Here is a 12,048-nt window from a genome sequence, read left to right as displayed (position 1 = left end):
GCCGCGTAGAGCATTGCGTGGGCTTGATTTTTGGCCCGGGCCCGCGTTATGAAGCCCAAGCCCAGCACGCGCCCGGGCGTACATGGTCGAGCCCAGCCCCAGGCCCTGTTGAGCAAATCAAAAAGAACGATTCCCGCGTGGAAATGGGTTACAAAAATGGGTTACAAAAACTATAAGAATGCGCGACGGAACAACCCGTGTACAACAGAATAGGTCAGTTTATTTATAAGTGCTCAACATTTCCATTTCCATTTCCACATTTTCACACAGGAAAATGTGGAAGCAACTACGTTCACCTGGTAATCTTGCTGCACAATGCGCTGGATGCGACTGTACCCCATTGTGTAAACATGCTATTTTGTTAGAGCGCCAAAATAACAAAAAAAAAAACAGCGGGATTAACAATGTTTTCTGCCTGTTTTCGGGCGCATGGGCCACGTGCGTTAACGCTACTCCTAAGCGCGCAGTAGCTACGAAAGTTCATTGCTTAATCATAAACGAAACTAAGAATCGGTACTAATTGTGACTCAGCATGCTTGTTTTATATCCATCCATATTAGATGTTTGTTTATTACTTAGAGTTTCGGGGACGTGTATATGTTTTCCATTGTGAAATAGATTAAAACAGTTCTCTGAGCACGATTCTCAATGTGTGTTCATGTGTGTATGTGTGTGTGTGTGCATGTGTGTGTGTGTGTGTGTGTACGTGTGTGTGCGTACGTGTGTGTGTGTGTGTGTGCGTGTGTGTGTGTGTGTGTGTTTGTGTGTTTGTGTGTGTGTGTGTCTTGTTAAAAATTCACAACGCTGCTTCATATTTACAGATGCTGCTTCATATTACAGTCATAATAACGCCCCGGCATTGTCGTTCCAGCGTGATATGCAAAAAGGCAGAACTTGGGCTTTGTTTATGCGGATAAGAATCAACATTTATTTCCCCCAATTTAAAGGAAGCTTAGTGTTCAAACAATACTTCCCTAGAATAAACTTAGTGTTTATCTTTGTTGTCCCTTTAATATTGCATGCATACTGTATTGAGCTTTTCATTTAAAAAATTTATTATTAGTTTCCCTTGCTAAAAATTAAATCTTGATGTCTTGCAGTTTTTGTTTATTGTGCATGGCGCAAAATTTCGGTTGCCTTTAAGCTCTCGCTGTAAACTACGGGGATGCGGGTAGAGTCAAGCTGCTTTAATTACAGCTTTTATCACCATCGTCACCACCTATGTACAGCAGTATGCACAAATGTTAATAAATATATGCTTATACTTAGAGCCATAGAAAGATTTGTTCGAGGTTAAATGAGCAAGACTCCGACAACGGCCATACGTTGTCCCCGAGGGCAGAAATTATTTCCTGCGTTTACACGAATACTTGCATGGGCAAAGGCTGTTAAATTACGGACGTTGTTTTCGTAAATTACTTCAACTTAATATTATATTATATATTTCAAATTTCTATTTTCGATCGTAATATCCTCACTAAACCCAGTCACGAGGCTTTCATCGGTAAATAACACTCTCTACCGCACGTCCATGTTCAGTAGCTCTCAGATTATAAACATTGCAATTCAAGATACGGAGCTGATAGCCGTGTTCGAGATGCACTGAAATGGCACTTCTCTAATTACAGTTAGTTCCTCCGATGGACAATCGCGCGCGTGCGAACAAGAGAGACGGCTACTTCCTCATGCTGCAAGATGTTTCGCTTCTTCTTTCGAAGAGGGGACGTGCCATAGTCGAGGATGATAATCGTTACCTCTGACCACGTGTAGGAAAAAAAAGAACTAAAACCTAAATACTATACCACCCATGTCTGATTGTTCGAACACCTTAATTTTTGCTCTCTTTCTCTGCATTTATTTAGCTTTCAACGCTTATTCCATTAGTGCATTTTAGCCTACGTCACTCGATTGTTGGTCTGTCGACTTTTGTGGGTGTGCGCCATGGTTTGAGGTGATCATCATCACCTTCTTCAACAAGAAAGAAGGCGGAAGGCGGCGACGGGTCACTCTCGTCTGATATATTAAAGATAATTATTTTTTTTCTCCTCTACGTAGCATGACAATCTACTGAACCGTTTCGATTTTCCCTCGCCTAAATTCATGTAACAAAATTTTAGATTTTTACCTCCTTTTCTGAACACATAAGCAAAGTCTGCCCGACTCTTGGCCAATCCCCGCGAGTGGGTAAGCGCCAAACTCATCTAGGACATCATCATCATCATCATCACTCTCGTCTCGGCTCCACACTGACATGTCCCGACAAACAGCGGCCGTACTGTGGCGGACGCTGGTGGTGCAATGCATCAAGCGGCAGTACGTGGCGTCCTTCGTCGAGTTGCTTGCAGTTCTGCTGCTGGTCACCCTCTCCCTGTCACTCAATAACGCCGGCAACAGGCCGCAACATCTACGGCTTGTCAGGGGCCCCGATGGGAGCAGGCAGCGGCGCAGCGGCGAGTCTGGCGACGACTACGAGTACAACTCGGTGTTCTACAGCCCGGACAACGATTACAATGAGCTGCTCATGGCCACGGCGTACCCAAAAAGTGGTATGTGATGCGGCTTGAGCGGTTCATCAGGTCCTCCACTCTAGCTTAAGCGAGTGTTCACACGCGGGAAAGATCGGTCTCCTCATTGCATGACGGAGTGTCTCGATACTGCTCTTTTCCGTGCAGGATAGTGACACCTCCAGTCACGCCGCCATATTATGTCCGAACGCGCGAAAGAGCGCAATGTCAGACAGCAGTAATTTAGGTACTGTCCTCGCTGAAAGCATAGAAAAAATATTAGAGCGCAGTTCTTCGGCGCCCGTTTCCGTGGCGAGCGTCGGCGTTGTCCCGTGGCCTAACCGAGCGAACTAGAGAAGGATGAAAGAATGAATGCGGCGCGCCGCGAGGAGGAAAATGGAGAGACGGTGCAGCGGAACCATGAGGCAGAAAGCGGAGGAGGGTATGGTGATAGCGTGAGAAAAAAAAGCGTAGTGCGTCGACCACGGCCAGAGTAGCGCGCGTCGTCGAGGTCTGTCGGCAGCGGCTGCTGCGAATCGCGCCCTCGCGTCACCCACGCGCTGCCACTCGCGATCTCCACATTAGCGAAGTAGTCACGCCACACTTCGCTCCGTTTACAACGGGCCGCACGAAACAGATTGTCCGTGCCAGCCAATATACCGCGAAATGACAACACATATATAGCTGAGCCCAAATTTCGCATTTGGGGGTATCGTAAACGTCGGTGATTTTTTTTTTTTTTTGCAGTTTCTCCACTAACATGCATTGCAATATTTATATCTCACTTTAGAAATGGAAACAGAACGTTAAATTTACATAGAAGCAAATGCTGGAATGAGTTTATTCAAGCACTATTCAAGCGAAGCAAGTCGTTTTTGCTGCCCTTTCGATCGCTTACACTCGCGAGATTTTTTCGAAAGCAATGTTTGCGCATATGGCGTAAACATAAGGTTTTACAAGAGGCCTTTAAAAAAAACTGACGCAACTCGTCGCACCTAGGGAATAGTGACCGCAGTACGATAACTGTACAACAGACATGTAGTGAAAGGCTAAACGAAGAAACGGTGTGAGTAAATACGGCAACATTATCAGTAGTCGAATGTACTGTAGTTATCGAGATGCAAATCATGCGAGTGAGATGTAAGAATGATAAAGAGTACTTGGATAATGAGCACGCTTACATTTAGCAGAAACACATTTTCTGAGGGAAAATCAAGCTCGAGGTCGTGGTTTCGATTACGGCCGCTGCGGCCCAATTTTGGTGTGGGCGAAATGAAGAAACGCTTGCGTACTTAGATTTAGGGGTACGTTAAGGAACTCCATACGTTCAAAATTGTTGCGGAGTCGCCCAGTGCAGCATGCCTGATAATCAGAGAATTGTTCCGGCAAGTAAATCTCCAGAATTTAGAATTTTAAATAAGTGAAAAGTAAAAGCAAGGCACGATGTACGACATTTAAACATCGATAAGCTTACAGCGTTGTTACAGACATCTACCCTAAAGTATAAGCCCATGTGCTCAGAATTGTTTATGCGTGTGAGCTTAGTATAGTGCCTAAATGTTTTACTGGAAAACACACTTGCCTTACGTTTTGTTATGCAACTACCCATAGAGTAGCACATCGATGTGATAAAAAGCAGCATAGGAATACATCTCACTTAAAGAAAAGTTTATTGCCGAAATATGTAGCTGTATCTTGAGTGAAACCACAGGAAGACAGCCTAGAAATAACCAAGATATACAAATGATAGTAATGAATTACACAATGTCTGAACACAAATAGAAAGCTGCTGCACTTGATGGCCAGAGGCCTATTAACACCACTAAAACGTTTTATAACTTATTTATAATTACACCACAGGTGAACATTAAGTGATGGGGGAGGAAGTGCAACAAAGCTACATAAACGCAAACAGGAACGAATTAACGTTGTTAATTACTATAAAAATTCTAGACTATTCTTACCACACAACTTTACAAGAAGGTTGTCTACAAATTTTCGCGAACTCTTTCACGGCTAGTGATGGAGAGAAGGCTATCAGAAAGATTATTCCAGACTGCAATGGTTTGTGGCAACGCTCAGGAATTAAGAGCTTTGGTTCTACCAAACATGCCTTTGAGGCTGATACGATTATGAAAACGCCTGGAAGTCCGTAGTGTGGTTACAAGGAGCAATTTATGTTGCATTTTGCCGTAAATACATCTGCGTATCAGACATAACAGCGCGATTGTTCTACAGGTACATGATGCTTGAAGGGATAAGTCTGCTTTAATTCGAGTGACACTAGAGTACCGGTCATATTTAGATAAGATGAATCTGGCGGCTCTGGTCTTTACTGCTTCTAACATTGAAATTAGGTAATCTTGATGAGCTGACCAGATTGATGAAGCGAATTCAAACTGCGGACAGACGAAAGTTACATAAGCTAATTTTCATGTGCTAGCAGGTGAGTGGCGTAGGTTTCGACGTAAATAACCCAGTGTTTGAGATGCTTTAGCGCATATGCTAGTGATATGGGTTTTCCATGAAAGATTAGACATGAGACTTAAGCCCAAATGCTTATATTAGCCACTGGAGAGTTGTTTATTGAGTAGGAAAAGTTTGAATTTGTTTACGAGAAAAAGAAACTATTTTGCACTTTGACGAGTTGAAGGTCATTATCCCATTTCGACACGAGGAATCGATTTGGTTTAGATTATTTTGAAAGCACATATGGTCATCGACACTTTTAATAGCTTTATCTATAATGTAATCATCGGCGAATAGTCGCATGCAGAAGGAAATGTTAGAGGGTAAGTCAATAATGTAAATTAAAAAAAGCAGAGGACTCAAAACACTGCCTTGTGGCACGTGAGAAGCCACATCAGAAAGAGAGGACGAAGAATTTGCTACTGTTAATAGCCTACAAAATGTTAAAAAATTTCGAAGCCAAGATAGCGTTTGTGAGTCAAATCTAAGAGCAAATAATTTTTAAATGAGCCGAAAGTGAGCATCTCGTGAGGGGCATGCTAAATTACCCTCTCACGAGAATACAAGTCATAACGTTTCTGCACCACTGAAGGATTGTCCTGCTCAGGTTTCTGAAGATATGCTTGTTAAACTCTCTGAATGTCGTCGCAGTAAACCTTCACTGACTGCTAAATATCTTGTTAGAAATGGCGTCATACATTTAAAGCATAGACACCGTGGGCTGTCAGGACTTACGCGATGCAAGACAAACAAAGGAACAAGCAAACAAACAACTAAACAGGAAAGTAGTATTAAAGTTGATCAAGGTAAACATAGATTGCCCACTTCGGAAAGGCAATCCATGCGCCAATATCTTTCATGATAACGTACCAAATAAAACAGTACATTAAATGAATAGCATGGAATAAAAAGCACTAAAGTATTATTGATCAGCAAAAGTACTGTTGCAGTAAAGCATACAAATTAAGATGATAAATTTGATACCGCTTTGTTTAAATGTTTACTGAACACAGTTGCAATAAATTCACAACCCCAATAAGCAAGCAGGTGCCGACACCGTGCACAACAGAAGTATCTATTGTTATTCCTGACCGATCACCATAAAGTTCAAGTTCGAAATAATATTTAAAAATTTGCACAGAATCCATATGAAATCAGGTCAAGAATGTCAGTTGTATTAGGCTTCAGGTTTTCTAAAGCTCCTTGAAAACACAAAGAAAATGTTCATGTTAAATATATTATGTTGGCTTGTGTGCGATTCGCCGTTGCTGAAGTTTCCACTGCCAGCCTGATCTTGTGGAGTCCAAGCAAAACACAATGTTAGCTCTAGACGTGCTTACTAGGACCACATTTCAGGTTCTACCAATGCGACTGTGATGGCGGCGTGCTATAGTTCAGCCCAACACTGCCCTGTGCAAAACTGTCCTGTATAGTCTGTATAATGCAAACTCTGCGGTTGCTGATTGCTTGGTTAGTGTACTTAGTCGAGAAGCTTTGCAATATCACCCCGGGCGCGAGAGACGATGTGAGAAAAAACACAAAATTTCGAACCGCCGCAAAAAGCTCAGGCGGCGGTAAGGCGTTGCGCTGCTGAGCACGAAGTTGCAGGTTCGATGCTGCCCTCGGCGGCCTCGTTTCGGTGGGGGCAGAATTCAAAATCCCCGTGTGCTGTACACTAGGTGCGCGTTAAAGAACCCCAGGTGGTCAGAATTATTCCGGACTCCCCTACAGTGGCCTCAGAAGTTAACGTTTAATTTAGGAAATAAAACGATTTTTTCTCCGACACTTGTGCAAGCACGTTAACATTATCCTCAATAACACAGTTTACGTGTTGTAAAGATATGGCACCTCCCAGTTTTGACGGCTGATTGCGCGACTCACTGCCACCATGTAACACGAGGGCTCAGGGCACCTCAAGCTGCCTCACTGCAGCTTTTATCTTAGCCCCCGCCATTGTATCTTTAGCAATGGCAACAAATAAATAAAGAAAGAAAGAAATTTTACTGCCCTCTGTGTAAGATTATTATTTTATGATGTCGCTGCACATTTGTGACTTGACGCTCCACCGCTCGTGTATGTTATGCTTGTGTTCTCGTCTCGCTTCCTACTTCCTTATTTAGAAAAATAGTTTCTCGCTACCACATTGAACATAAAGCACTGATTAGTACTCTGATTAGGTGGTTACGCAAAAGTGTTCTGTAAGCGGGAGCTCGGACAGTCTAAATGGTTATAGCTCACTCCACTTGTGTTTGCGATCCCTCCAAGCTATATAGCCACTTCGGAAACAAGTAATTCCGATTGCATGCATAACTTCAAAGCACGAAACTTGTCACCACGCAGTTCGCAGGGGCCCGAGAGGTCGCGAGCGGTCGGTTGCGCTAGGATAAGCGGCGTTCACACTCGACCGAATGAGCTCGCGCGATAAGGTTGGTGGAGATCGTCGCTTTCGCCGAAAAGCGACCAATTTCGTGAAGTCGCTCACTGACTGGTTCTTCAGTTTCGCAACTGGATTCGAAAAGCTGCTGAACCAATTAGTGGCGCGAGAGAAGCACATCAAAATACGCTGGCGGTTCTTTTTCATTTTTTTTTACGTGGTCATGGTTGTGCGAGTAGACTTGATCGGCAGCAACCACGCGACATTTCGGCGTGTGGACGGGCAGGTCGTGGTCGCCGGTGTAAACAAGGGTCGCCGTGAGCAGCTCCTGAGTAACTAGTCGCGGACCTTTACTAGTCGCCGGTGTGAATGCCGCCTTAGTCCCAACGATGACCGCTTTCGCGTCACACCGCGCCGGCGCAGATCGGAAGGCGTTCGAAGACGAGTCCAGCCTGGTGAGCGCCTGCTCTCCCGTGTACTTCGCCGCGTGCGTGCACTTTGGCCACAACGTTGACGCCGGACTGACATACACGCTGCACTACTTTGAGAGCGACAACCCAGGAAAAAAGGGCACGGACATCGGGTTCCGCTATCCTACGAAGTTCTACGACGAGCACGAGGCTGACAACGAAATGTGGGGTGAGAACAGCAGAGAGTTTCGTTCTTTCCTCAGCGTAGCGGCTGGCAACATTGCCGCCAAAATCATGAAAACCAAAAAAAGTTGAATGGCTTGGCGATATTTATTGGTCAGAAGGCTTGTTCTTGAGTATCTGGTGCCTTTTTTACCTTTTAGTAATCTTCGCAAGTTTCCTTGATTTTGCTAAGATTACTCGATTTACGGAGATTGCTAAGTGGGCGGAAAACACATGTGATATTAAAACACAAGCTCTTTAACTGTGAGCGTAAAATATTTTTCAACTCTGGAGGTAAGTTATTTGTAAAGTAGGCACAAGACTAAGTTTTTTTTTAAGAAGAAGGCGGCAACTTAAACTGTCACGTAATACCAACGAAGCCGCGCCAAACTGTTGAAAAATTGGTCTATATCCATCATAGGTATACTTTGGTCGGATTACTTCTGTGCAACATTTCGCTCTAGTAAATCTAATTTACTTTTACGACATCTTAGACACCAGAGTTTGAGCTCACATACCGACCTAGGCGTCGTCCAGGCTGTGTGCAGTATGAGATTAGGAGAAATCAGGAACAATACTAAATAGCTCACGAAAGACAGTATTAGCGTTCAGGCTTATTCTACAACGTCCTTCGGTCGATCATTTATTTATTATATTTTGATTTCACAATACTCCTAAAGGCCCCCGAAGGGGTATTACATAGGGGCAACGGATACATGAAAAAATGCGAGCTTTGCGCCTTACGAAAAAAACAACTAAAGTACACAAAGGTTGTACAAAAGTTTTACAAAAAACACAAAAGTTATACAAAAGTACGATGTCTAGCAAAATACACAAATAGATTAGTCAAGTGAAAATCAGATAGGAAATACAAAGCTGTCTGAGAAAACAAATTAAGGGAATTAAATAGGCACAATATAAAAGAAGTAAAACGAGGTGTTGCTCTAAACTGCGTCAGCTGTCACCTTAACAAATTAATGACACATGAATACACTTGTACAATATACATGCAGAACGGTAAACCAAATGATCAAAACAATATATACACTACAACGTGTGAAGAAACGTTAAAACAGTACATGGTGGATATTTACACGTAACTATTGCGTAAAAGTTCCTGAAAGGTTGCAAAATCGGTTTGAGTAGCAATGTGTGATGGTAGGTTATTCCATGCAACAATTGTTCGGGAAACGAAGGAGTTAGCATATTTAGCTGAGCGACAACTTACGCGTTTTGTCTTGAAGATATGGTCTGTGCGTGGAAAGAAGGCTGTCACTGGTTCGAAGATACGGTGAAGGTGCAGATGATGATAAGGTTTGTGCAGCAGAGAGAGGCGGGCAATTCTGCGGCGATGAGATAAGTAGTCAAGCTGAGCGCGAGCTTTTAGTGTTGATATGCTAGTATAGGGTGAATATTCAGAAAAAACGAACCGGGCCGCGCGGTTTTGCAGTGATTCGATTTCTTGGGTGACATATGTTTGACAAGGATCCCAGATAGCTGGTGCATACTCGATTTTTGGGCGTAATAATGTGATGTATGCTAGTCTGCGTAGTTTAGCTGGAGCATGCTTAAGGTTGCGTTTGAGGAGGCCTAGTGAGCGGTTAGCTGATGCCAACGTCAGGCGGACGTGATGATGCCACGTTAGATGAGACTGTAAGTGAACACCAAGGTACTTATAAGAAGTTGTAAGTTCAATTATGTTGTTATATATTACGTACGATGTTGTAATACGGTGGTTGCGCTTAGCGAATCATAATAACTTCGTTTTAGCTGTATTAAGAGTCATCAGCCATGTTGAACATCATGTGTCAATAGCGTTAAGATTGGTTTGAACAATATTTTTGTCATTGTCGCATGAAATTAATCGATATATTACACAGGTACGACAAAAAGTCTGATGTGGGAAGACACACAGTTAGGCAGGTTATTAATATAGATTAAGAAAAGTAAAGGGCCGAGAACGCTGCCCGGCGGAACACCGGAGGTTACTTTGGTAGAAGAGGAATAACTGTTGTTAACAGACGCATATTCTACTCTGGATGAGAGGAAATCCTTAATCCATCCAATAACGGTTGGGTGTATGTTAAGGTTCATTAGCTTCAGCACTAGTCTATCGTGAGCAACGTGATCGAAAGCTTTTGAGAAATCCAGGAAGAGAGCATCAACTTGAAACCCTAGGTCAAGGTATGAATGTAAGTCATGTAAAAAGCCGGCTAACTGTGTTTCGCATGAATAACCACGACGAAAGCCATGTTGGTAATCAACAATAATTTTGTGGTCGTCTAAGTAGTTAATGATTTCAGTATACAAGATGTGTTCAAGTAAGTTATAAATAATACTAGTAAAGGAGATGGGGCGGTAATTTAATGGGTGAGTTCGGTCTCCGGACTTAAAAATCGGTATGACTTTCACCACTTTCCAGTCATGCGGAATAGTGTTAGTTGATAAAGACTGCCAGAAAAGTGCGCACAATATAGGTGATAAACTAGGTGACAAATGTTTTAACACTTTATTATTAATGCCAGTGTGATCAGATGCGGAAGAAACTTTAAGTTTTTTTTAGTAAAGAAGAAATACCTGCTTCGCTAACAATTATTTCTGGCATTGATATGTTAATGAGATTGTCAAGGGATGGCGATGATGTGGCGTCTTCCTGTGCAAATACAGATGAAAATGCGCTGTTCAATAAATCGGCACATTCAGATCATGCATAGCCTTATTTATTTATTTATTTATTTATTTATTTATTTATTTATTTAAAATACCCCTACCTTTATCAGTATTGGGGTTCTTGCAGGGAGTTTTCGCAATACAGCAGAAATAGAAATCACAATGTTCGCCAGAAAGATGAAGAATACAATGTTAGGCATAACAACAGTTTGAAGCAGTACAATATATGAAAATAAAGAAACGGTCATCTTGAAAATATAAATAATAAACTAGCAAACGCGCAGTAACAGGATAAAACAAACATTTGGAACCAAATCAACATGTAGAAGAACATACAGGTAATAACGACTGCAAAACAGCTCAGTTGAAGCAAGAGGCAAAATAAGCCGGTACTTTCTAAAGCTACAATCGAACGCATTTATAACGTACTGCTTGGCTCCTTCAAAATCGTCCTTATAAAGGTTACTTCGTTGTAAAAGTCGCGCATCACACAGCTCAAACTAGAATCACGGCTGCATGATTCCTTCGTTATACAGGTCCTTTCGTTGCAGAGGAGCTCGACTGTACATTCTTAAGCAGTGGGTACCCGTCGGTTATTGTTCTAGGAAAGACGAATACTTAAAACAATTAATGTCATGAAAGGGTGTGACCACCAAGTCATGTCGTCGTCGAGCGACGTATAAGCTTGTAATATTGCATATATCTTATGCTTCCCCATACCGAATACAATGACGCCTGCGAAGAGCTTCTTGGCGATGCAGAATATAAAAATGCGAAATAAAAGCAGCAGCTTTTCCAATAAACGACTAAATCTCGCACCATCTTTTTTGCTGTAACTCAGTGGAAGCACACTCCTCGAACAAAAGACAGCAGATTTGTGCAACCTCGCAGAATCACAACCAAAATTCGAGTGAAGTTGTTTCTTTCGAGTAGTTGCGGTAAGAGTTCCAGTTGCCTGCAATTGTGTCACATACTTTAAAACATTGCCCATATATGAATCCACTTCTGCATACTAAATACTTGTAATGTGATCAAACTTCTAATAACAACTTCTGATTCTGATTGCCACGTGTAAGACATTGCCTGCATATGAGGCATTTCAGAACTGTGAAGGAATTTTCGCTAGGGCAGTAATCCATCTACACACATTTCAGTTCGCAAGACCATTCTCCATAGTGTACCTCTCCCTTTGAGAAACGAGGAACATGAGCAACATTGCGAATAATGGAATGATGACAGTACGGAATGCTTGAATGAGCTACTTTGTAGGAAAGATCTAAATAACCTATACAGAGTAAAAAGTTATCGCTGATCAATAGCAACGTTCTTCATGCTTCAACGAAATATGAACACCCGGCCATCCGTAGTATACGTATGAGACCAGGTAAAACCAACTAAT

At 42.4% G+C, this 12,048-nt stretch overlaps 1 protein-coding gene across 4 annotated transcripts in view; it reads left to right on the top strand.

Moving 5' to 3' along the window:
* Nucleotides 1-2,232: 2,232 nt before the first annotated feature.
* The window catches only part of LOC135896070 (phospholipid-transporting ATPase ABCA3-like), a 142,261-nt gene continuing 132,445 nt past the window's right edge, over nt 2,233-12,048 (top strand). For all 4 annotated transcript variants that reach the window (XR_011512057.1, XR_011512055.1, XR_011512056.1 and 1 more), the window contains exons 1-2: nt 2,233-2,546; nt 7,771-7,986. Coding sequence is in view for 1 of the 4 variants with exons in the window: in XM_065424403.1 (XP_065280475.1) it covers nt 2,252-2,546; nt 7,771-7,986 (511 nt within the window). In the remaining 3 variants the exon portion in view is untranslated. The remainder of the gene's footprint in view (nt 2,547-7,770; nt 7,987-12,048) is intronic.

This window comes from Dermacentor albipictus, chromosome 2, assembly GCF_038994185.2.
Source record: "Dermacentor albipictus isolate Rhodes 1998 colony chromosome 2, USDA_Dalb.pri_finalv2, whole genome shotgun sequence".
NCBI classification, from domain to species: Eukaryota; Metazoa; Arthropoda; class Arachnida; order Ixodida; family Ixodidae; genus Dermacentor; species Dermacentor albipictus.
The sequence above is the reverse complement of the archived record's forward strand: the minus strand, read 5'-3'. Positions and strand labels throughout refer to the sequence as shown.